General features: G+C 46.1%; 1 protein-coding gene across 2 annotated transcripts; it reads left to right on the plus strand.

Moving 5' to 3' along the window:
- The first annotated feature begins 935 nt into the window (after positions 1 to 935).
- Positions 936 to 25,571, plus strand: ADCY4 (adenylate cyclase 4). 2 transcript variants are annotated; one of them, XM_036737051.1, is made up of 27 exons: positions 936 to 1,024; positions 2,186 to 2,267; positions 3,329 to 3,552; positions 5,343 to 5,540; positions 5,766 to 5,927; positions 6,086 to 6,235; positions 6,975 to 7,123; positions 7,315 to 7,426; positions 7,692 to 7,819; positions 8,243 to 8,401; positions 9,141 to 9,273; positions 9,709 to 9,885; positions 17,061 to 17,104; positions 17,302 to 17,388; positions 17,604 to 17,673; positions 18,247 to 18,344; positions 19,958 to 20,042; positions 20,868 to 21,005; positions 21,393 to 21,500; positions 21,949 to 22,133; positions 22,346 to 22,430; positions 23,125 to 23,283; positions 23,585 to 23,731; positions 24,081 to 24,188; positions 24,482 to 24,596; positions 25,129 to 25,253; positions 25,362 to 25,571. In XM_036737051.1, exons 3-27 carry the CDS (start codon positions 3,394 to 3,396, stop codon positions 25,503 to 25,505), a joined length of 3,225 nt encoding a protein of 1,074 aa, XP_036592946.1. In that variant the 5' UTR covers positions 936 to 1,024; positions 2,186 to 2,267; positions 3,329 to 3,393; the 3' UTR covers positions 25,506 to 25,571. The 2 variants fall into 2 exon arrangements, with proteins under 2 accessions (XP_036592946.1, XP_036592945.1); XM_036737050.1 differs by lacking the exons at positions 936 to 1,024; positions 2,186 to 2,267 and adding an exon at positions 2,584 to 2,780.
- The last annotated feature ends 218 nt before the right edge of the window (positions 25,572 to 25,789 follow it).

Here is a 25,789-nt window from a genome sequence, read left to right on the forward strand (position 1 = left end):
CTTAAAATTTTTTAAATGAATGTTGAAAATTGTTTTTACTTGTAATTGGGGGGAAATAAAATATTAAATAAATATATTTTTAAAAAAAACAGTAAGACCCCACTCACAGAGCAAGCAGAGAAGGTAGAAGAGGAAGTAGGAATAAAGATGACCAAAAGAAAGGAGAGAAACACTAGGAGTGATCCTGGATTTAGTTCACTGCTAATCAATATGCTATGATACTCCTCACTAGAAGCAGCATCTATCAGGGTGCAGAGCCCAAGCCTCAATGCAGGGATGTGCCTTATCCAGAGGAGTTTCCCATAAGAAGCCAGGTAAGAAACTAAAAGGATAGGATGGGGGGAGTCTATAAGTTCTTTAGAGCTTCCAGTGTGTCTCAGTTGCTATAGATTTGACCAGGGCAGCCCCAGGATGGGTGCCTAAGATCTCTGGGTTTTCAGGAAGCAGCTATTTGTAGTAGTAACAGCCCACAAGGGTCTTCCCAATCATTCAGTCTCTTCAAAGGTACCCCTTTTTTATATTTTTTTCACTAGTTTCCTTTACTCGCTTTTGCTTCCCAACCCCTGCAGTCTCCTGAATCCCTTCAAGAATTCTTTATTTTGTTCAGATGTTGCCTTTAGTTGGAGGATGAAGAGGTGGCTGGGATAGAAGCCTCGAGATATGTCTCACTCCTCTTCTTTCGAGGCTTCCAGAGCCCCTACCACCTCCTAGTTTCCTGCCCAGAGATTCTCTGTAAAGCCGTTATTGGGCAAGCTGAAACTCGGATTTCTCTTACCGTCTGGGCTGGAGGTGGGAACCGGCACCTGCAGTTCCCCGTAGTGGACACAAGGGGCCCTTGTTCTTCTGCGCAAAGAGGCTTCTCCACACCCTAGCTTCCAATCACTAACCATCCTTATACGCATAGTCTCCCCAGTCTTTTTCCACGCTTGCAACGTGAGGGAACTTCAGATAGGGAACAATAACATAGCGATGATCCGGAGGAACTCCAGCCGGCGCCGGTGATAGGCTCTACCCAGCTGAACTGGTAATGAGTCAAGTCAACAAGCATTTATTAAGCGCCTACTAATGTGCCAGGCACTGTGCTAAGCGCTTGGGATAAAAATGGGCAATAAAGGTGTCCATCTGGCCGGCTGTATGCTTTCTGCGCTGCTTACTCGTGAAACCATCTCTGCAAGGGAATTGGAGGGGCAGGGTTGATGCTAGAACTGGCATTGTCCTCGGTTAGAGAGGGACTTTCAGTGCTGGGAGGTGGATGGGTGAGGAGGATGGTATGAAGAAAGGGGGCTCTGGGAAGCAAGCGGTGAAATGGGACTGGGAGTAATGGGTCTTCAGTGTGACCCTGCATGCCATCCTCCCCCAGACAGCCCTCTGGGCAACAACCCCCTGGGTTGTGCTCCAGTGTCCTGTTCTGACCCAGTCTGGAGTGGTGGAATCTGGAAGGGAGGGAGTAGGGAAGGGAAAGATGGGGGGGGGAGGGGGGGGGTGGAGAGAAAAGAGACAACAGAAAAGGGGGTGGGGGCATTGTAAGAAGTAGAATTCCCTTTGTGGAGGTCAGGAAGTGGAGGGTAGTGTCGGGGGCCTAGGGCCTGTGGGGGTGGGTAGAGTGGCACCGGGTCAACTCCCAGCCGGCGGCAGGAAGGAATCCGGGAGGCCTGATTCCCCAGCTTCCCTCTTAGGGCTCCTCTTATCTGAGGGAGGAGCTCTTCCTCTGAAGTGGTACGACCGGGACCCCACCCTGATACCTCCAGGGAATGGACGAAGCGGGAGAGAGAGGAGGGAAGGGGGACCATTTATGTGCAGGTCCCTGAGACAAAGAACTGGGGAGGGGGGAGGTCTGAAAGGCTTGAACTGGTGCACTCGAGAGACCCCTCTGCGGGAATTCTCAGACCCCCAGGACCTTCTGGCTTCCTTCCCATCCACTTAGTCTCCTGGGGTCCTTTCCCATGCCAGCGTTCCTCTTCGAGACGTGAGTCACTGACTCTCAGCTGCCGTCTTTTTTAAAGGGTATCCCAAAAGTCTTGGTGCAGTTTTAAGCTTTAAATACTTAAGTCTTTTGATTAGGGGATTTATTTATTTATTAGACTTGTATTTAAATTGCTTTTTTCCGTATCGCTGTATTAGACGCAGGTTCGTTTTATAAACAATATGCATTTACAATCTCCTGCCGTCACCACTCTTTCCCCAGAGTCCCTCAGCCCTGCGCACAGACTGGAGCATCAATAATTCAGCTGCGGCCACAAGTTCTGGGAGGCTGAGATGCAATGGAGGTGGGAAGGGGGTAATTGGCCTCTCCATACCTGAAACCACCACTCTGAATCCTATGCATATCCTAGCAACTTCGACTCAAGACCCCAATCCCTCTCTAAATTCCCACGCAGACTCTAAACCTCAGTGTCCAGCCGCACATCCTGACTCCCAGCCCCAGTCACACCAGCCCCTCCCCGGCGGCCTCTCCAGCTGCCTCGCATCTCCCTTTCCTAAGAGAACGGAAGAGGCTGGGAGGTGGGGGGTGGGGGTGAGGGACAGGCGAGAAGGAGGTGGCTGTGTGTTAGGGGTAACAATTCAGAGGTATATAGCGGGGGTGGAAGAAGGGTAAGACTCAGAGACTGGGAGGGGCTCAGCTGCCCCGTCGGGGAAGTGGGAGGCGGCTGTGGCGCCGGGAAGCGCTTGTAGCCCCTGGGCGCCTGGCCACTACCGTCCCAGCTTCGTTTTCCCTGCTGTAGAACTCCCCAGGTCTTTTCCCGGGTCCTCTGCACTAACCCCTGTAGGAGCACCACGCAGTGAGTATCAGAGATAAGAAAGAGGAAAACTCTGAGACCAACTCCGGTTTTGCCCCCACTCTAGTCCCCTTTTCCTGGGTCTGCCCTCCCCTCCAAGCAGATAATGACTTGACATTGTGGAGACTTCGGGTCGTGAGATAGAATCCTAAAAGGGAGAGGGGGGAGGAGGCTGAGGAGGGAAGGAAGGCCAAAGAGACCAAGGAGCTGAAAACCTGAAGCTAGGTCAGAGGGCAGGATTGAGGATAGAAGACTGCGGGAGACTGGCCGGGATAGAAATGAGAGAGATACTAGAAAGTGAGAAAAGCAGGGGAAAGGAAAGATGGTGCAAAAAGAGACTGAGCTGGGGAGAGAGGTGGGAGAAGAGGTGCTAGGAAAGAAAATAGATGAAAGTGCTGGAGAGGGGCTGCCAAAGAGGCCACAGTACGCTTGAGAATCAAAGGCAGGCGAGCAAAGAGCAATAAGCGATTTCGGGTGGGGGCAGGGGGGTCTCTTCTCTCTGGAGGAAGTAAACTGTCAATTTCTTCCCCCTTCCCTTCCCCATCTTCCAGCTGTTCCCTCGGAGCCCCACTGTGACTTTGGGCCATTTCAGGTAGGGGGTGAAGGTGAAGAGACCATGCCCCGTCTCTTCAGCCCCCGGCCTCCCCCCAGCGAAGATCTGTTCTACGAGACTTACTACAGCCTGAGCCAGCAGTACCCGCTGTTACTACTGCTGCTGGCCATAGTGATTTCCACGCTTCTTGCTCTGCTTGCAGTCACTTGGGCCAGCGGTCGGGTGAGGAGGGACCCCTTTGCCCAGATAAGGGAGATCGTATTCCGGGTTTTCTCTCCTTCCAGTCTCTAGTAGAGGCAAAGGAGCTGGGGATCCAGCAGTTGTCTTGTGGTTGGGTGAAGGTGAATAAGAGAAAAAGGTTAATTCTGGGTTTAGGACCCTGCCAATTACTAGCCTGGGACTCTGGGCCTCAGTTTTGTTATCTATAATATGTTGGAGTTGGATGACTCTGAATCTATACCTCAGGATCAATTTTTTCCAGGTTTTACACTTTTCCAGGAGGGGAATTCCACCCTGGCCCCTGGGAAATCCATTTCCTGGTTTTCTTTCCCTCTTAAGGAGCTCTTAGGGGCAGTTGTACCCACAGAGTCTCAGAGGGCAAATATAACTAACGGATTTTCCTCTCATACAATCCCTAAGCTTACCCCAACTCCATTCCAAGAAAAGGATCATTTTGCATCTCCAAATCCAAATACTAATCTCTGTTTTCTGCTTTATTTTTCCCTCCAACTGGTTTGAGGCCAATTGTGTTGGGATCGGAGTTAGTCAATAAACATTTATTAAGCACCTCTTATAAGCCAGTTCCAGTACTAAGCACTGGGGATAACAATTAAAAACAAAAGACAAGACAGTACCTGCTATACCTCACAATCTAAGTGGGGAGACAACTTGCAAACAACTATGTACAAACTATATACAGGATAAATTGGAGAAAACCAACAGAGGGAAGACACTAGGAGCTTGAAGGACCTTAAAGACCTTGTCCACTTTCTCTAGCCTCATAAAGGAAATTAAGAGAAAGTTGTCCTTTGTCCAAGACTACTCAGTAAGTGACAAAATTCATACCGGAATCTGGGTTCCTCTGAGTACTAGATCTCTTTCCAATATGCTATACCAAGGTAGTACAGCAGAAAGGGCAACTGCCTCTGGAGTGGAAGAACCTAGGTCTTGACATCTAAAGGTAAGTCTTCACTACTCTGCCTGACTTGGACAAATCACTTAACCTCCCGGGACTTTGGTTTCCTCATCTATAAAATAGCTTTGGACTAGATGGCTTCTAAAGTCCCTTCCACTCTAGATTGATGATCCTATGACCTAGATTAGACTGGAAGCCTTGGGAGAGGAGAACAGGAGAAGGGAGGAAGGACAAGATTTCAGGGCAGGTAAGAGTACAAGTTGGGCAGCTAAGCAGCACTGTGGATAGAGGTAGCAAGACTCATCTTAATGAGTTCAAATCCAGCCTCAGACATTTCCTTAGTTGTGTGACCCTGGTCAAGTCACTTAATCCCGTTTGCCTCAGTTCCTCATTTGTATAATGAGATGGAGAAGGAAGATAGCAAACCACCCCAGTATCTTTACCAAGAAAATTCCCAATAGGGTCATGAAGACTCAAACATGACTGAAAAGACTGAACAAGAGTCCAAGAGAAGCTCAGACAAGGTTCATTAAAGTACAGAAAAGTTCCACTAGTCAGCATCCTTGCCAGCCACACCTGGTGTTTGCCCTAAGCAAGTTTCAAGACCAACCAAACACCTCCCCAATTCTTGCTTAGGAGTTAAGGGAAAGCTGAAAACAAGTAAAGACTTTGGGGAAATCTTTATTTAAAATAATGAGATGTAAATAACACTCAAAGTTGTCCAGCTGCTTTTTAGTTCTCAATTTACTTTTGTTGAGTATTCCTCTCTCTCATGCAGCACGTTTCTCCCCGGTTCCTTACATTCCCAGTTCTAGCTAGATTCTTTTTCTTCAGTCTACACCTCCCACAGGTCTTAGGCCCTATTATCTCCCCACAGGCACTGGGTTCAGACCCAGCCTTCCTGGCTGGGGTGCTGTGCGCACTCGGAGGCTTTGCGCTGCTACTCTGCTTGGCTTCCCGAGAGCAGCGTCTGCAGCGTTGGACCCGCCCGGTATCAGGCCTCGTGTGGGCCGCCCTACTGGCCCTGGGCCACAGCTTCCTGTTCACTGGAGGTGTGGTCAGCGCCTGGGACCAGGTCAGAGGGGAGTGAGCCTTTAGGAGGGAGGGGAAGCTGGGAAACAAAATTAAACCAAGAGGTCAGCTGGGGTGGCAGGAAGGAAGGTTGAAGGTAAATCACTGAGGCAGGGAGGAATTGCTTCTACAGGTGAAAGAAAATAGGTCTGTTGGACACCCAGGGGTTCTATGGATATCATTGGGACACCTGGAAGTATCCCTTCTTTCTCTTTCTCCTCCGTCTTAGGTGTCTTTCTTCCTCTTCATCATCTTCACCGTGTACACCATGCTGCCTCTGGGCATGCGGGATGCAGCTGCAGCCGGCTTTGCCTCGTCTTTATCCCACCTCCTGGCCCTCGGGCTGTACCTCGAACCTCAGCCTGATTCCCAGCCCCCCCTTCTCTCTCAGGTGAGAGCCATCAGGACCATAGAAAGTCCTGAGCTCTGGACAGCTCCCTAGTCCAGGGACCAGGTTACACAGGATTTGGCTGAGATTGCTCCCTCAGGCTATTCTCAGCGCCCAGTCTTAACTCTGCCCTACACTCTGATCCCTTTATTTAACTGTAGTTGGCTGCCAACGCCGTGCTGTTCTTGTGCGGGAATGCGGCAGGAGCCTATCACAAGGCACTAATGGAGCGTGCACTTCGGGCCACGTTCCGCGAGGCTCTGAGCTCTCTGCACTCTAGGAGGCGACTGGATTCTGAGAAGAGACATCAGGTCAGACTTGGGCCCTAGGACCAGGGACCTGGCACTGGGAGGCTCAGATCACTCTTGGGATAGTTACTTTAAGAGGACCAGGGTCCGCGGAATTGGGAACAGCGATTACTTCCGACTGAGTGTGGTCAGGAGTGATGTATGGAAAGAGCTAACCTACAAGCTTGTTGCAAGTCTCAAGTGTTAGGTGTTTTATAAGCCTTGGCAGCTAGGTGGCGCAGTGGATAGAGCCAAGGTCCCACAGTCAAGGAAGACCTGAGTTCAAATTTGTCCTCACTTAGCTGTGTAGCCCTGGGCAAGTCATTTAACCCTGTTTGCTTCCGTTTCCTCATCTGGAAAATGAACTAGAGAAGGAAATAGCAAAGCAGTCCAGTACCTTTGCCAAGAAAACCCCAAATAGGGTCATGAAGAATCAGAAACTACTGAACAACAACCAAAAAAAAAAAACCCTAAATAAATGCAAGATGCTATTATTACCCAAATGGAGTAAAGTATTTGACAAGACAGTGTTTTGCAAGGGGAGCAGAGTTGGAGGGGACACAGTGTCCCCTGGTGTCCTGGGCTGGTGTTTGGTGGGAGCAGTGTTCAGGGATTCAGAGAACAGTGCCCACGGTTCATTCAGCTCAAGTATGTATACCCCGCCTGCTCTATGACAAGCACTATGCGAGGTGTTAAAGATACAAAGAAGGAAAAGAAAAAAACTAAACCGTGCCTGACCCCAAAGAACTTGCCTACATTCTAGGAACATCTCCTGCTGTCCATTCTGCCGGCTTACTTGGCCAGGGAAATGAAGGCCGAGATCATGGCTCGGCTCCAGGCTGGGCAGGGTCCCCGGCCTGAGGGCACCAACAACTTTCACAGTTTGTACGTGAAGAGGCATCAGGGTGTCAGGTACGCCGAGAGAGAGAGAGAGAGAGAGAGAGAGAGAGAGAGAGAGAGAGAGAGCGCGCGCAGATGAATTGGCTGGGGGGAGGGGGAGAAGTGGAGAAAGGGAAGAAGGAAGAGGGGAGGGCAGGGAACGCAGGCGCTCCGTTCCATCGGATTGTGGGGTTCTAATTTCCCCCCTCTACGTCCTGCCTCAGTGTGCTGTACGCTGACATTGTTGGCTTTACTCGACTGGCCAGTGAATGCTCTCCCAAGGAGCTGGTGCTCATGCTGAACGAACTCTTTGGCAAGTTCGATCAGATCGCCAAGGTCAGAGCTGGTGAGGGACTCCCGCCTTAGAAAGACCCCTTGCTTCTGAGACCCCATCTCGGTCACATCCAGGCCCCCAGACGCTCACTCCCTCAGATTCCCGACTCTGGGAGACCTCCTGATGTTTGGGAACTGCAGCCCTCGCCCCCGCCCCACCTCGGACACTCTGAGTCATCCCCACTGGTCAATCTCCTGCCCCTCTTTCCTGTGTTGCCTCTAATCTGTTGCCCGCCCCTCACCCCTACCCCCTTTCTTCGTTCCACAGGAGCACGAGTGCATGCGGATTAAGATTCTGGGAGATTGCTACTATTGTGTATCTGGTCTGCCGCTCTCTCTGCCGGACCACGCACTCAACTGTGTGCGCATGGGGCTGGACATGTGCCGTGCCATCCGGTCAGCCCTTGGGAGACACCCTGGGGTGGACCGAAGAATGGAAACATCAGGAAACCCAGATATCTTGGGGCCTGGGGTCCAGTGAGGGAAGTTGGGCAGACGGGAACTCTGGATTTACAATAGGCCGAGCATGGTTGAGGAACCTGCACCTGCAGTCTCTAGGCCACACGTGACCCTTTAGGTCCTCAAGTGAAGCTCTTCGACTGAATCCAAGCTTCACAGAACAAATCCCCTTAATAAAAGGATTTGTTCTGTAAAACTTGGACTCAGTCAAAAGGTTTCCCACTCTTGCTAGGGTGAAGAAGCCCCTCCCTCTGAGTAAGGGGCGTGGCTTAGGCAAAATCGGAAGCGAAGCCTCTGGGAGAAGATCTGGGTTCAGATTATGCCCGGGGCTGAGCCGGCTCTCTTTCGGCCCTTCCCTAGGAAGCTTCGGGCAGCCACTGGAGTGGACATCAACATGCGTGTGGGCGTGCACTCGGGCAGTGTGCTTTGCGGTGTCATCGGGCTTCAGAAGTGGCAATACGACGTCTGGTCCCATGATGTCACCCTGGCCAACCACATGGAGGCAGGTGGAGTGCCAGGGTGAGTGGGTCTGCTCCATTCTAGGGACGTGGACAGAAGCTCAGGCTGAAAGAAGCAATAGAAACAGTTGTGCCTAGAATGTTTTGAGCTTAAGACAAGCCTCTGTCTCCACCAGCCCAGTCCCACTCCAGCTCCCAAACAATATATCCCCTCTAAGTGAACTAGCCTGCTGCCAAGCCTAATATATGTGTATGTGAGTACATATACACAGGTATGTGTGTATATAGAGAGAATATATAGTATATGTACATATGTATATAGCATATATGCACATGTACATAGCATATATGACTATGTATATAGTATAAATGTGTGTATTTTTGTGTATATGTGAATTTGTATATGCTAGAGCTGAGGCAGAGTGACTAGGGGGAAGTGGGGGCTTCATACAGGAATGAAGGGACTGGAGAATCGAGCAGGAAGAATAGCAGGCAGGGTGGCTGGAGGCCTGGACACAGAGTTCCTAGGCCAAATACAAGTACCTTGCATATAGCAGGTGCTCAATAAATATTTATAGAATGAACATTCCAGGCAGAAGCTAGTCAAGATGATCTGTAAAAGGACAGAGTTGGATTAGATGGCCTCTGACGTTCTTTCCAGCTCTAAATTTATGATATTATAGCATTTTTCGTCTCTTCCAACTCTCAAGATTCTGTAATTTTTGCAGTGGATGAGTAAGGAGGCTGGGGCTACTGACACTCCATTTTCCCTTCTTCTCTCCCCTTCCCCCCCACCCCAGTCGAGTGCACATCACAAGGGCAACCCTGGCCCTGTTGGGAGGGGCTTATGCTGTGGAAGATGCAGCCCCAGGGCATCGGGACCCATATCTCCGGGAGCTTGGGGAGCCAACCTACCTGGTCATTGACCCAAGGGTGAGATTTCCCCACCCCAGCTATCAGCACAGCTGATAAGACCTAGAGTAATTGAGCCCCTGAAGCATGGTAGCATAGTAAAGAGAGTCCTAGATTTGGAATTAAATAACCTAGATCAAATTCCTGTTCTTCCACTTACTATTCTGTGCGGCCTTGAGCAAAAACTTCCTTTCTAAGGCTTCTTCATTGTAAAATGGAGACATTACTCTAGATGACCTCTAACTTCCCTTCCAGCTCTAAGACCTTATGATTACAGACAGCACCAGACCCAATTAAGCCCTTTCTCTTGACCTCCATTAGAGATAACACTGCCAGAATCTAAAAAGAGAACTTAAGAGAACTAAGCTCCTTCCATTCCCTGAGGGATTTGAGTCAGGGGTGGCATAATGATGAAGGGGTCTTGCCATCAGCCCACCTTCCTTTGAAATCTTGCAGGCAGAGGAGGAAGAAGAAGAGGAAGTAACTGCAGGAGGACCACTGTCCCCTCCTGAGGGACCCAAAATGCGTCCATCACTTCTGATGACCCGATATTTGGAGTCCTGGGGTGCAGCCAAGCCTTTTGCCCACCTCAACCACCTGGACAGCCCTGTGCCCACTTCACCCCCTCTTCCGGTATGTCCACTTCCTTATCCCGGGCACCTCAAATCTCTTTCTGGGATAGATCCCTCCATTGTCATCCTAGGAACATACATCCCTTCTCTTCGTACTGTTCATCCACATGCCTGTGCCTTCAGGCCCCTGTGTACCCCCATACTTCTCAAGTGAACTCTCCTCCCTATTATAACCCTTGATACCTTTTAATATCTTGAGATTCTGAGTTCTCCCTCCAGCTGGGAAGGTAGCAGATTAACGCAGACCTTAATCTGCTCTTCCAGGAAAAGAGCAAAGTTCACTGCTTTCTACCTACCTGGCTTCTAGGATCACTTCAGCAAAGATTCCCAAACCTCCCTAGCTGGCTAGGCTTCTCAGGCATGATCTCAATTCCCTTCCAGCTCCACTTTCACCTCCATGTGGGATACTCCTTTTTCCAGACTAGACAAAGTACAGAGACAGATGCCACTGTTTGCCTGGGTCACCAGTTTCAGTATTACACACCCCTTCCTATCAGGAAATGTTTCTGTTTAATTCGAATACAATCTGTTGCAGCTTTAAAAAAAAATAGGAGCCTATTCATTCTTTCTTAGAGGAGAAAAGATTTTCACAGCAATCTCCTCAGAGGAGGAGGATAAAAATGATGAGGCTACTGCAAATCACACTATTTGTACCCTATACTCCCCAATTTATACCCTGTACCCCCCAATGTTTTTACAAAGGTGAAATCAAGTTAAAAACAGTGTCTTTTTAAAGTTTTATTTTCTTTCTCCCTCTCACCTCTTCCTCTTTCCTGTTATAAAAGAAATAAAAACAAAATCATTTTAATAAATATGTTTAGTGAAGCAAAACAAATTCTCACATTGGCCATGTCCAAAAAAATACAGGACTCAGTCTGCAACCAGGTAGCAAGTTTCATTATGCATCCTCTGGAATCATGATTAGTCAGTTTCCTCACCCCTTCCTTATAAAGAAGAAGGTGGTGTGAAAGAAGTAGTGTGCTCGGCAGCATTGCTCTAGGTTTGATACGATCTGCTTCTGCTCTCCTGCCCCCTTCCCTTTCCTTTACCTAGAGCCCAGGCACAGGTTCTTAACCATTCTTTCTCTTGTCTTAAATCCCTCCTTGAGATCCACTCTCCTTAGAGTTTATTTTGTTTAGGAGTAGTCCTTCCCTCAAACTACTCTCCTTTCTTTTCTTCCTTTTCACTCTTGTTTCCCTGTTGAGTGCAATGTATTTCTTCTCACAATGGTCTATGGTATTTTTCCCTCATTTGCCCAAGTCAGAGAAAAATGAGGTTTAAAGTGTCACCTGTTCCCTTCACTCCTTCCTCTTTGTTTGAACAGCCTTGCTAACACAAACTATGAGATAATTTCCCCCACCTTCTCCCTTCCTTCCCCCCATTCTATTCTTTCCCCCCTTCTTCTTTTAAGATCATCAAACTATAAATAAAAACCACACCCATGCCCCCTGTCTTATTAGACTCCCTCTATAATCCCTGATGATGATAGGGTTTGGAGGGAACATGAGTATCATGTCCCATATTAGAGTGTAAGCAGTCCATTTATGATTTTTCACTCATATTTACCTTTTTGCCTTTCTGTTTATTCCTGTGTGTGTTTTTCAAAGTTTCTGTGCAGTTCTGGTCTTTTTTATTAGGAATGTTTGGCAGTTGTCTATTTAATTAAAAGTGTATTCTCCCCCCCGCCCCCTTTCCCTAACTTGGTAGGATTATATTCAGTTTTACTGGGTAAGTTATTCTTAGTTGTGAGTCATTATCTTTTGCCTTTTGGAATACTATAATCTAAGTTCTCTGCTCCTTTAGAGTGATAGTTGCTAAGTGTGGCTCACCAGTACTTAAATTCTTCCTGGCTTCTTGCAGTATTTATTCTTTGACCTGGAGGGTCTGAATTTGGGCTATTTGTACCTAAGAGTTTTCACTTAGAGGTTAATTTTAAGAGATGACTGACTGGTGGATTTTATTTCCACTTTGCCCTCTGTTTCTTAGAGATTTAGGCACTTCTATTATTTCTTGAAATAATTCCTTTTTTTGGTCATGGCTTTCAGATAGTCTAAGATTCTTAAATTCTCTCTCCATAATCTCTCTTCCAGGTCATTTGTTTATGAGATATCTCCTATTTTCCTACAGTTTTTTTTCTCAGTCTTTCGACTTTGTTTCAATATTGTCTCATGGAGTGTTCACTTTTGGAGTCATTGACATCTATTTGGTTTATTCTAGTTTTCAAGGAGTCTGTCATTTGCCAACACTGTTCATTCCCTTTACAATTGTTTCTTTAATAGCTAACATTTCTTTTCCAATTTTTCCCTGGTGCTCAATTTTCCCCCGGTGCTTCTATTTCAATTGTTTCCTCTAGCAATCATTTCATTTATGGAGTTCTCTTCAGTGAATTTTTATATATCTTTCCACTTTTGGCCAGTTCCACTTTTCAAGACATTTTTCTCTTCAGTGGATTTTTGTGTCCCTTTTACCATTTGGCCTATTCTGTTTTTTAAGGTGTTTTTTTCTTCAAGGTTTTTTTTTGTGCCTCTTTTACTAAGCTGTTGACTCTTTTTGCATGATTTTCTTACATTACTTTCATTTATCTTCCCACTTTTTCCTCTACCTCTCTAGAGATACTTGGTTTTTTTAATCCTTTTTGAGCTCTTCCATGGGCTGGGCCAATTCATATTTTTCTTTGAGGCTTTGGATGTAGGAGTTTTGACTTTGTTGTCTTCTGAGTTTGTATTTTGATCTTCCCTGTCACCATAATAACTTTCTATAATGAGGATTTTTTTCTGCTGTTTGCTCATTTTTCTAGCCTATTTTGTGACTTTTACCTCTATGCTAAAATGGGGCTCTGCTTCTCGAGTGGAGGGGGCACTGTCCCAAGCTTCACTTTTTTGTGCAGCTGTTTTCAGAGGTAATTCTGGGAACCTGTAAGTTTTCAGTTCTTCCAAGGTGGCGTGATCTAGGGAGAGGTGTGTTTATTACTCTCCTATTCTGTGCTCTGGTCTGTGAGTAACCACAGTCTTTTCCACCCTGAAACTGTGATCAGGGTCCCAGCTCCCCTGTGCCCACAAGTCTTGTTGTGCTGGTGCTCTTCCCCACCCAGGGACTGAGATCCAAGACTGTGACCCAGATCTAAGTATGAACAATGCAACAGAGTTCTGCCCTGGTGCCAGCAAAGGGATCCCCTGCAATCTCTTTCTGACCAGTTGTGGAACCCTTTGCCATCTGTGTGCTGAGAGGTCAAGAAACCACCACTGCTGCTGATGATTCAGGCACCCCCTGGGCCCACTGCTGGTTTTCTGGGGAGCTGCCTGCACTGGACCATGCTTCACTCTCACCCGGTATAACAAATCTTTTCTACTGACCTTCTAAATAGTTTCGTTCTGTCCTTTCATGGGTTCTGCTGCTCAGGAATTTGTTTGGAGGCATTATCTAAAGGTGTTTGGAGGGGTTTTAGGGAGAGCTCAGGCTAGTCCCTGCCTTTTCTCTGCCATCTTGGCTCTGTCTCCCCTCTCATTTCATTTATGAAATAATGTTTAACCCTTTAAAAAAAAACCTCTTGCTTTATCTCTTTCAGACATTCTAATTGAACTCATGCCCAAGTTGTGTTTTTCTTTGCTTATAGATGCTTTAGAATTACATCCTTCTTCTGGGTTTCCACCTTAAACATTCTCATTACTGTAGCAGCTCTTTTTGGTCTTGTTCTTTTTTGTTTGTTAAATCTTCCAAGGTTACATCCAGACTTTGGACTTTATGTTTGGTCTGGGCTCTGCCATACTTCTGAAGGGAATGTGTCCTCTTGTTAATCCCAGGTAGTCATAAGAGGCCATATGTAGTCTGCATGTAGGTTGGGGGTCAACAGTCCCATTGTTTTGCCCTCATGATGAGGAAGGGGAGGATTAGAGGTATTAGAATAATAACATCACATTTATGCAATTGTTTAAGTATTCCAAAGTATCTTCATGATAGTACCACCAGATAATCATCTCCATCGTATAAATAAATAAAGTAAGGCTCAGAGAGGTTAAATTATTTGTCCAAGCTCACACATCTAAGTGAGTATCAGAGTACGGATTTGAACCTAAGTCTCTTGATTACAGGATTTACAATACCAAGTATATGAGCCTTGTTCTTTTCTTAATAAAAGATGGTAGAGCCATGTCCTCCTCACCTAGTTGTCTCCTGGACTCTAGTCCTAGCCATGAGTAGTTTCCATATCAAAACAAAAGGCATCAGTGGGATTATCTTAATTTGCCATATTCTAGACTAGCACCAACCCTTATATCATCCCCTCCAGATATCTCCAATCCTGAATCCAATCCCCTCTGTCCCCTCAAACTTTTTTTTAGTATTTCATGCTTTTCTTTTTTTAATTATGTTATTATGTATCTTAGCAACATGTATTAGCAAATGTATCTTAGCAACACAATGATTTAAATCCTATATGCTTAACACATTATTTTTTTCAATAAGTACTCACCATACATTCCTGATAGCAGTAATATCAATAGCAGTCCTATGCCATTAAGATAGTGCATTGAAATATATATATGTATATATATATATATATATATATATACATATATGTATATGTACATTAGTAGCAAGGTAATGTAAAGTATTTTCATCATTCCTCTTTGGCAGTGTTGGCTTACTGCAGTGGTGGGGAACTTGAGGCCTCAAGGCCGCATGTGGCCCTCTAAGTCCTCAACTATGGCCCTTTGACCGAATCCAAACTTCACAGAACAAATCCCCTTAATAAAAAGATCTGTTCTATAAAATTTGGACTCAGTCTAAAAAGGCTACTCTTGAGAGTCACATGTGGCCTTGAGGCTGCAGATTCCCCACCCTTGGTTTAGTGCTTGAGTTTTAATTCAAAGTAACACCACTGCATAGCAGCCAATTATATTAAAATAAAATATATTAAAACAAAATAACATAAATATCATTTGGGTTTTTTTTCTTTTATTATTCTGTCCTTTCCACTATCTCCCTCCTTAAGCAAATTAAAAATATATAAAAACCTTTCATTTGTATATTATATATATATATATATATTCATAAAATATACACAAAGTTGCATAATCCAGCAAAAACAAATTCCCACATTGGTCTAAAAGCATGTATCTCTTTCTGCATTTAACTATCAAGAAATGAGTTGCATGTTTCATCTTCATTCTTTTGGACTCTTAGTTTATCATCGCATTGATCAAAGTTCTAAAGTCTTTCAAAGTTGTTTTTCTTTATAATGTTATCGCTGAATAAATTCTTCTTCTAGTCCTGCTCACTTTGATCTGTTACAGTTTGTAGAGGTCTTTCTGGTAGCCGGATGGAGTGCTGGACCTGGAGTCAGGAAGACCTGAGTTCCAATTTGGTCCCAGATACTTACTAGCTGTTTGACCCTAGGCAAGTCTCTTAACCTCTGTTCCTTTGGTTTCCTCAACTGTAATAATGAGAATAATAACAGCACCTACGTCGCAGGGTTATTGTGAGGATCAAATAAGATAGTTTTTGTAGTTTTGTAATTTTTGTAATTTTCTTAGCCCAGTGCCTGAAACATAGGAGGCATTATAGAAATGCTTATTCTGTTCCTCCCTCCTTCTCTACCCATTTGCCTTTGAAACTATCTATTTCTTCATTTCTATGACACAACAACATTCCATTGCATTCAGATACCACAATTTACTTAGCCATTTCCCAATAGGAGGACATGCCTTTAATTTCCAATATCTAGCTACTATGAAAAGAGCAGCTATGTAGATAAGTACTTTTCCTCTTTCTTTGATCTCTTTGGGGTATATTGGTCTAGAAGTGGAATTGCTGGGTGAAAGGGTATACACAGCTTAGTGCCTTTTGGGGTACAGTTCCAAATTACTTTTCTAGAATGGCTGAGACAATCCACAGTTCCACCAGCAGTACATTAGTGTCCCTGTTTTCCTGCAGCCACTCCAGCATTTGTCATTTTCCTCTTCTGTCATTTTTTGCCAGTCTGAGGGATGTGAGGTTGGAGCCTAAAAGCTTCCTTAATTTGCATTTCCCTATTAGTGATTTGGAGTATTTTTTCTATGTGGTTGCTGATAGCTTAGACTTCTTCCTTTGAAAATTGTTTTTAATATCCTTTATCTATTCTAGAATGGTTCTTAGTCTTATCAATTTGAATTGGTTCTATATATATCTTGGATACAAGACCTTTATCAGAGAAACTTCCTATAAAGATTTTTTTCTAGTTACCTGTTTCCCTTCTTATGTTAACCACCTCAGATTTGTTCAAAATAAAAATAATTGTTTTTAAAAGAAAGGCAATGAAGGACCTGAACTAGGGTGGTAGTGATGGAAATGGAAATGAAACGATGGGTATGGGAGATATTAGAAATAAGACTTGACAGGATTTCGCAACTAAGTGGATGTGGAAGAAGAGGGTAAAGTCAAAGATGATACTGAATTTAGGAGGCTGGATGAAAGATGGTACCACCAAGGGAATGAAAAATGTTGGGAATAGTGGTGGTTGGTGAGAGAAAGATAATGAATTCAGTTTGGAGCATGCTACATTTAAAATGCTGGTGGGATATATGGACAAAGATATCCTAGGAAATATGGGACTGGAATTTGAAAAAGCGACCAAGCCGGGAGCTGAGACTGTCCCTATTCATCCTGGTTTTATCACTGAGAGCTGTCTCTTTCCCTCAGCTACCTACTTTGGGAAAGGCAATCTTTTGGGGTTTACTTCCTGATGTAGTAAGATACCCAAGCCTCTGGAAATTCTAAAAACTCAATGACTTAAAGGTACAAAACAAACACTCCAAACCAACAAGAATGTATTAAGTATTGTGCTGGGTGCTGGTGATACAAAAACAAAATGGAAAAATTGTCCCTTCCCTTGACACTCTTTTGCTATAGCATGGCAACCCCAAACAGCAGCAGGGCAAGTGAAGGTCAGACATCAAAAAGGACTTTGCTGCGTACAAGACACTGGAATAAGGAGGCACTTGCAGACTTTCTCTTTCCCCAGGAAGTCCTTATCAGTCTGGCAGTAGGAAAGGAAAACAAAAAGAGGGGGGAAGTAGGTCATCTTGACTGGAGGCATTAATGATTGTTTTTAACTTGACATTCACAACTTATGTTGCTTCAGACAGAACTGATAATATTTGCTAACAGAGTTTCTTCATTCACTTTGTTTCCCCCTAACAGGAAAATGCCTTGGCCTCCCTTGGCCCTCAGAGGAGCCTGGACCGGTGAGAAGAAGCCCAATACACATAACTTGACAGGCCTGGGGAGCTGGGATAAGGGCAGAGGTAGACGAAAGTAGAGGGAGCTGAAACAGATCTCCGTGATCCTATGTTCTTACCACACAATAGCACCAGTTTAGCCCAGAGACATGAGGGTAACAAGATGGTTTCTCTGGTGATGGGCTGAGGTCTCCCCCCAACAGGACCAGAACCCCTAAGGGACTTGAGGATGAACTGGACACTGGGGATGAGAAATTCTTTCAAGTCATCGAACAGCTCAATTCCCAGAAGTAAGTTGAAATCAAAGCCGAAATCTCAGGACTCCCAATATTGAGGCACCAGGGGATGAGGAGATTGGGAGAGGATGAGAGTGGTGGGATGGTGCATTTCTATATGACTAGAGTGAATGTGAGAAAGTAGGGCATCTATCCATGACTGTAGTTTAGACAAAAAGCTAACTTCTATGAGCAGGTCACATTTCTCTGTGTCCCACCCTCCTCCCCAGGCAGTGGAAACGATCCAAGGACTTCAGCCCACTTACTTTGTACTTCCGGGAGAAAGAGATGGAGAAGGAGGTATGGGAGGACTGAATCTAAGGGAGAGGTGAAGGGGGATACCAGGGGGATGACTCAAAGACCCCTAAAGAACTGCTTGGCCAGTTGACCCAAAGTCCTTGCCCATGCCCAGGCACAGACTAGTCAATCAGCTGTTATTGATTAGGCCCACCCCCTCCGCCCCTCCATGTGCTAACTACAGAAGACAGTTTCTGGGGTTGGAAGCATTTTCTCAGGCATGTTTAATGCTTCATACCTTGATACCACTTAATAATAACCTGATTTGTGCATGCACGCATGCATATACACACACACGCCACACATACATGCCCTCCCTTGCTTGGTCAGAAGAAGCCTTCCACTAATTTATGTACTCAGATGAGGCATACATTTTCCTTCTTGGCTTGAGTTTCTCTTTCAGTAGAAGGAATACTTTGAGTAATGAATTGAGAGCATGGTTGAGATAGGAAGGAATACACTGTAAGTGGTGGAGCTAAGGGAACCCATATACTTAGGCTAGACTGACTCCTTTAAGATGATAGACAGCACTGATCCCTTTGTCTCAACCCCCACACCCAATCCCTTCTCCCTTAGTATCGGCTCTCGGCTCTCCCCGCCTTCAAGTATTACGCAGCCTGTACCTTTCTGGTTTTCCTCTCCAACTTCATCATTCAGATGCTGGTGGCCAACAGGTGAGCTCCTCCTACCCTTGCCCCAGGCCTCCACAGAGGAACATGGACAAGGAAAGGAGATGTTTTTCTCCCCCACTGAAGTGTTGTAGTGAAAGGAATATTGAACTAGCTTCAGAAGAACTGCACCATTAAGTCACTTAAACTTTCAAGCCTTAGGTTCCTTCTTCATCAGATGGGTGTGATACGTGCCCTTCCTCCCTCAGAGGGCTGTTATGAAAGTATTTTGTAATCGTAAAACCCTATGTAAATGGAAGTTCTTACTCTCATTGATTTTCCTTGCCCTCTCTTCCTTCCTTCCACATTTTCTCCCCTTCTTTTTCCTTCAGTCTTCTCATTCCCCATGGGGACAGATACCAAGAGGTGGGAAACAGGTGGCTGAGGTGGGAATATTGTGGTGGCCTTGGAAACTCATCATCATCATCATCATCATTCCTCACATTTCACACACTCCCAAGAGCCTTGTAAATATACTTTAATAAAGAACTAATATTTCATCAGGGTAGATCACAGCCTCTCCATGCTTTACTGGGTCTTCATAAGTTGCCTTGGCCTGATAATTTTTCTACCTCATAGCCAACTCTCTGAAGATAAGCTTATTTTAATGTAACTAGGCTGACTGTCAGGTACCAGGACCATACCTGAAACCTTTAAAACTTGGTGAGATCTGCCAGAGATCCCTGCCTTCGAGAACCCAGTGTCCCCTCCAACCATACCGTAATAACAATCTAATAATTCCTGGCATTTACATGGATAGCACTTTACGGTTTGCAAGGTGTTTTACAGATATCATCTCATTCTATCCTCACAACAACCCAGGGTGCTACGTGCTATTGTTATCCCCATTTTATTATCCTCATTTTTTTGCCTTCTTTTTTTTAAATAATATTTAATTTTTTCCAATTACGTGTAAAGATAGTTTTCAACATTCATTTTTTTATAAGATTTTGAGTTCCAAATTTTTCTCCCGCCCTCTCCTCTCCCCTCCCCAAGACAGCTATTTTACATGTGAGGAAACTGAGGCAGACAGAGGTTAACGAATTTGACCAGGATCACAAAGTTCTTAATTGCCTTAGGCCGCATCTGAACTCGGGTCTTCCCAACTCCAAATGTAGTGTTCTCTACCTTCCAATACGTAGCATACAGAAAATAACTTCCATTTCTATCGTGCTTTATGGTTACAAAGTACTTTTGCATATATTATCTCATTTGATCCTCACAACAGCCCCATCAGAAAAGCATTACACTCATTTGACAGATAAGGAAACTGAGGCTCAAAGAATTAAATTGCCTAATGTCTAGAGCCCTGGTCTCCTGACTTATTGTCCAGTGGTAAGATGAGAAGTCAGGACTGAGTTCAACAGGTTTGTGAGCATTTATTTGTCTAAATAGCCATAGTTATTTTGACGAAGATGCTTCTACCTTTCCAGCTCTAGTCCTTCCCTAATCGCCTTTGCACTCCAAGCTATTCCACCTGATCCTTATGGACACATAATTCAACGACACAAGATTGGGTTGTTCAAGACCTTCTGCCAGGCAGAAAGCTCTACCTAGACAGCCCATCAGGATGACTGCCCAGGAGAGTCACGTGAGTGTTTTATTCCTGTCTCTGTTAGGCCTCCAGCTCTGGTTGTCGCTTATGGCATCATCTTCATCCTCTTCTGCCTCCTCCTCTTCATCTGCTTCTCAGAACATTTGACGGTAAGAGAATTATTATTTAGACTGCCCCAGTAACCTGGGGCCAGCTAGTCTTTTTTTTTTTTCCAAATTTACCTGGTGTTTGGGGCTTTACTTTGTTATGGAGCATAATCATTTTTCTTGGTACATGGACTGGGAAAGGACGGTGTTGGGGAATAAAAATGGTAGAAGAATGGAGAGAAGAAAGAAAAATGATCCTAAAAACTGTTAGACTTGGGACTCATTTTTACGTTTCTTAATGAGACTTAGACAAGGAAATGAAGCTCCAGTCCTAGGTAAGGGAATCCATCTAGGGTTTTTGCTCCAAGGTCCCACCAGACTATATCCCAGTAGATATGCCAGAACTGTTAGACTTGGGACTCATTTTTACGTTTCTTAATGAGACTTAGACAAGGAAATGAAGCTCCAGTCCTAGGTAAGGGAATCCATCTAGGGTTTTTGCTCCAAGGTCCCACCAGACTATATCCCAGTAGATATGCCAAAACTGTTAGACTTGGGACTCATTTTTACGTTTCTTAATGAGACTTAGACAAGGAAATGAAGCTCCAGTCCTAGGTAAGGGAATCCATCTAGGGTTTTTGCTCCAAGGTCCCACCAGACTATATCCCAGAGATATGCCAGAAACCTGCTTAGATCCTGCCAGCCTGGGAACAGAGGTGGGGCATAGACTATCCCAAGGGCATAGGACCAGGACTTCCTAATTCTGCCCCAGAACTTTTAAAAGAGAGTCAATTGGAGCGTGTGGGACAATCCTAGTCAGAACCTTGCCTGAAGGCAGAGCCACAGCCTCATATCCACCTCAGTTTTTCTCCATTCCTTCCTCCCCAGAGGTGTGTCCTGAAGGGTCCCAAGTTCCTGCACTGGCTGCCAGCCCTCTCAGGAACAGTAGCCACGAGGCCTGGTCTTCGAGTGGCCCTCGGCACTACCACCATCCTTATCGTCCTCACCATGACCATTGTCAACCTGGTGAGCAGGCCTGAGCTGCTGGGTGAAAACAGCTGGCCCTGGAGGTGGAGTATAAAGAGAAAGAGAAAGCTCATTCCCTGAGGGTAGGAATGAGATAAACAAACAAACACCTGAATTCTAGGGGAAGGGCAGAAGTGGAGAGACAAGGTCTAGGAACAGAGTGGTTGATAGCTGGGAATTTGCTGGTACTCCTACCAGATCCTTAATCCTGCTACTCCTTCTCCCCTACCCACCCAACCCCATCCCTAGTTAATAACAACAAACTGCTTGACTAGGACCTGGCCCAATACAGGAAACATAAACTCATTACTCCAGGACAATTAAAGGGGCCACTTTTGTGCTCAGAAAATTTTCTTCCTCTTCTCTCAGCCCTCTCTCCTCTAACAGTTCTTTCAGCCAGTGTCTGACTGCTCCTTCCCAGCTCCCAATTCCTCTGCTTCTGCTCTCAACAACTCCTGGAATATCCCTGGTTCCTTGCCTCTCATCAGCATCCCGGTGAGTCTTTTGCCTGGCTCTACTACCATCCCAGACTGTGCTTAGAGATGTCCTAATCTTGAGTAAAAGATCTCTCCTTTCATATTCAGGATGGAAGGGATAAGAATCTGACCACAAAGTTTCATCCTGTTTGGGGAAGGGAATTAGAAAAACCCAAACGTTTCTCAGTTCTCTGTTCATCCGCAGAAATAGGAACTGGGAAAGGCAGGGGGAAGGAAAGAGGGAGAATAGTAACATTAGGGGCCAGAAAGGAATAGAACTAGGAAAGCACCAAAGCACTGACACAGGGACTCACCTTGGCATAAGGTGAGTCATAGGGTCTAGAAAAGAGCCTAGAGAGATCAGCTGGTGCCACGCCCTTTTACAGAAGAGGCCGTCTCTCCCTTTGGACTCTGCCTCTTTCCCCTTTCACAGACACCACCATCTCCACCTCCCTCTTTGTCTCCAGTACTCCATGCATTGCTGTGTGCTGGGCTTCCTCTCCTGTTCCCTCTTTCTGCATATGAACTTCGAACTGAAGCTGCTGCTGTTGCTGCTCTGGTTACTGGCCTCCTGCAGCCTCTTCTTGCATTCCCATGCCTGGCTCTCTGACTGCCTTGTTGCCCATCTCTACCAGACCCCCAATGCTCAAAGGTACCCAACCCTGAGGAGTGACCCCAGGAGGTAGCCAACACCATTCTGGTGGGGGGGGGGGAGGGGAAAGGCAAACCTGGGCTGGTTGGATCTGTCCTTGGTGCTGACTCTGGCAAGTGGGAAAGAAGAAAAAAGGGGGAAGAGGAGCTTGGAAAATGGGGGAAGTTCAGGGAAGTGGTGTGATGAGAAGCTCTAACCTGTGGCCTCTCTAGGCCTGGGGTACTAAAGGAGCCTAAACTGATGGGTGCCATCTCCTTCTTCGTCTTCTTCTTCACCCTCCTGGCTCTGGCTCGGCAGGTCAGTCTACCAACTTCAAGTTTCCGCACTCCCCAACTCCATGGAGGGAGGAGGGCGGGGGAGGGGATGCACACAGTGCTCTGGGTCTGCCTAGAAATGGATGAAGTTGGGTCTTCCATATCTGTGACTTGATTTCCGCCTTGTCCTTGGTTACACCCCTCACTTTCCCTCAATCATGTCCCTGTCCAATCTTCTATATCCATATTCCCTCCCTAGGGTTGGTCCCAGGGCAAAATTCCAAAGAAGGTAGAGTTTGTCTTCTGGGTGACTTCAGATACACCCTTCTTCACCCCTTCCTTATTGCTGATTTCTTCTCTCCTCACCATCTTCAGGAGTACAGTTTCCTTAAACTCTTTCCTCTCTTCCCCAGACCAAAAAGGAAAGGATATATCAGTCACAACTCAATGTAAATTTAAGTCCCTTTGTTACCTTTTACTGGGATGTATGGATAACCCCAAGCCTGCCCTTTAATTATGAAATGAAGTTTTAAGCATCATGGAGAAAGGGGAAATGTATTTTAGGGTGTGTGTGTGTGTGTTTGTGTGAGGTGGGGTGAACTTCCCAATGCCCCTGATCACAGATAAGACTGTTTCCACTGTTTGCCTACATGGAAGGTCAACCCTACCCTAGCCCTTGGTTTCCCTGAATTGATGCCTCCCTTCCCCCACCCTCTATGGTGGTGAACTCCTCTCAGAATGAGTATTATTGCCGACTGGACTTCCTGTGGAAAAAGAAGCTTCGGCAAGAGCGGGAAGAGACAGAGACGATGGAGAATCTGACTCGACTGCTGCTAGAAAATGTGCTCCCTGCACATGTTGCCCCCCAGTTCATTGGGCAGAACCGGCGAAATGAGGTGACCTTGACCCCACAAAACTACCTCTATAGAGCAATTCTTTTTCCTGCTATGAGCTGACCTTGCCCTTGCTCTTAATCTTTAACCTTCAGAATCACAGTGAAGCGTACCCCAATCCTTAGCTTCCCCAAATGACTTCATCAGATTGACCTTTCCCCCTCTCCCAATCTATCCAAAAAGTTGATGGTCTGGGAGAATTCCTTGAAGTATATAAACAAGGGGAGGAAACCATCCCATGTAGACAAACAAGGAGCTTAAGGTAAACATGTGCCTCACTTTTCTGACTCTTCTACCCACCCAGGATCTCTACCACCAATCCTATGAGTGTGTCTGTGTCCTCTTTGCTTCTGTCCCTGACTTCAAGGAGTTTTACTCTGAGTCCAACATCAACCGTGAGGGGCTGGAGTGTCTTCGGCTGCTCAATGAGATCATTGCAGACTTTGACGAGGTGAACAAACTTCCCGTCTTTGGGCCTTAAGCCCCATTCCCCAGCATTTCCCACCAGCCCTTCTGAATCTTCCTGACCTTTATATATCTACTGTACCCTTCCCAATAGCCAGCAGAACTACCTTTTCCCCTCCAGGATTCCCCATTTGGGTCTTCTACTTTCCTCTCCCGCAAAGATCCTGTTCATCCAATGCTCATCATCCACCCAAGCTTTTTACTCCTTTCCCATCGTATATCTATTCTATCTCAGTCTCCTCTCCCAAAAAACTTGGGGCTTCAGCTGTAGGGATGGGGACAAGAACAGGGAGAGAGATCTGGCTCCTAGGCAACATTGCTACCTCCCCCTACAGCTACTCTCTAAACCCAAGTTCAGCGGTGTGGAAAAGATCAAAACTATTGGCAGCACATATATGGCAGCTACAGGGTTAAATGCCACCTCTGGACAGGACCCTCAGCAGGTATTTCATCCTTTTGCTTCCCCATGTCCAGCAGGTTCTCCCTGCTGGGAGGCCTCTCAGGACCAACCCCCTTTAGTCGTATCCCAAGGGTGAAACCTATGGCCGTTCCCTTAGTGGTGTATCCACGGGAAGCGATCCTCCCCCTTCCTTCATTGATATGTTTTATTCATTTTCTCTCAATGGCACATCCTAGAGAAAATACCTCCCCCTGGACCCTCACTAGTGTATCCCATGGGTATAATCCATCTCTGTTCCTTTGTTGATTCATTCTTGTGGGTGGCACTTGTTGCCAGGACTCTGAACGAAGTTGCAGCCACCTGGGTACCATGGTAGAGTTTGCAGTGGCCCTGGGGGCCAAGCTGGACATCATCAACAAGCACTCGTTCAACGACTTCCGCCTTCGCGTGGGTGAGGGTGCCAGACTCCTTCCCTTAGCCCACCTAGAGGGTCCCTTTCACCATACACTCCCTCCCGTCTCTCTCAGATCTGCTTAAGGCTTCCTTAGGACATTCTTTCCTTACCAGCCCACCCTGCATCAGTTGCACTGGAGGTAGGGGAGGGACACCAGACCAAGATCCTTGAAGGCCAGCTCTGATTCCTCACCCTTCCCTCAAACTCAGAGTTCTAACTATGGTGGGGTCACCAAGGCTTTTCCTGTGGGATGATGACATCTCATCCATCACAGTTTGGGTAGAGGAAGTACATCTACCCTCCAAAGCCCTGAGGAGTTTATATGTAATCCTGTTGGCAACTATAATCTCTTTCCCAAAGTTTGATTGTGTAAATAGTATGTTGCTCTGGTTCGTATCTTAGTGACCCTTTCTGCTAGAGAATGAGCCTGACTAGTGTCTGGTTTGTAAATCATACCCTTTCTCCACATCGTTACCCAGCATTCAAGTGAATTTCCCCTGGGGGCAAGAATTCCTCCCTCCTATTTCAGGGTTGAATCATGGGCCAGTCGTGGCTGGGGTAATTGGAGCACAGAAACCACAGTATGACATCTGGGGCAACACTGTGAATGTGGCTAGCAGAATGGAGAGCACAGGCGTTCTGGGCAAGATCCAGGTGAGGGGGGCAGGAGAAATTTGATGAGTAGACAATATGCAGGGGGGACGGGACACAGGAAGCAGGATCCCACCCCCTGCCCACCACCACCTCTCTCACCATTTCCAGGTGACTGAGGAGACAGCCCGGGTCCTACAGTCTTTGGGCTACACCTGCTATAGCCGAGGAGTAATCAAGGTCAAAGGCAAAGGACAACTCCGTACCTACTTCCTGTCCACAGAATTAGCACGGACTGGGCCCATGCTTAGCTGAATACTCCCTCCCCCTCAACCCTTTCACCTCGAAAATACTCAATAAAACAACACTGCTTCATCTGGACTAATGGGTGCTGATTGCTGCTTTCTGACATCACCGCATTCATCATTCTGCCTCTGAACAAATGCTGGTTCCTTCCCAAAGACAGATGATGGAGTTGAAGGTTGGGAGGGGGAAGTTCTCAGTTCCTGGAAAAGAGAGAGGCAAAGTATCCTTCCCTCACTCATTCCAACCTACCTCATTCACCATCTTAGGAAGGAGGAGGCCTCTATTCTGAGGCA

Source organism: Trichosurus vulpecula, chromosome 8 (assembly GCF_011100635.1).
Source record: "Trichosurus vulpecula isolate mTriVul1 chromosome 8, mTriVul1.pri, whole genome shotgun sequence".
Taxonomy (NCBI): Eukaryota; Metazoa; Chordata; class Mammalia; order Diprotodontia; family Phalangeridae; genus Trichosurus; species Trichosurus vulpecula.

Bases quoted from the DNA above. Each gene is read 5' to 3' on its own strand.
- ADCY4 (XM_036737051.1), top strand. From the start codon at position 3,394: ATGCCCCGTCTCTTCAGCCCCCGGCCTCCCCCCAGCGAAGATCTGTTC. The intron at 23,284-23,584 runs GTGACCTTGACC...CTACCCACCCAG, and splicing joins GGCAGAACCGGCGAAATGAG to GATCTCTACCACCAATCCTA. The intron at 25,254-25,361 runs GTGAGGGGGGCA...CACCATTTCCAG, and splicing joins GCGTTCTGGGCAAGATCCAG to GTGACTGAGGAGACAGCCCG.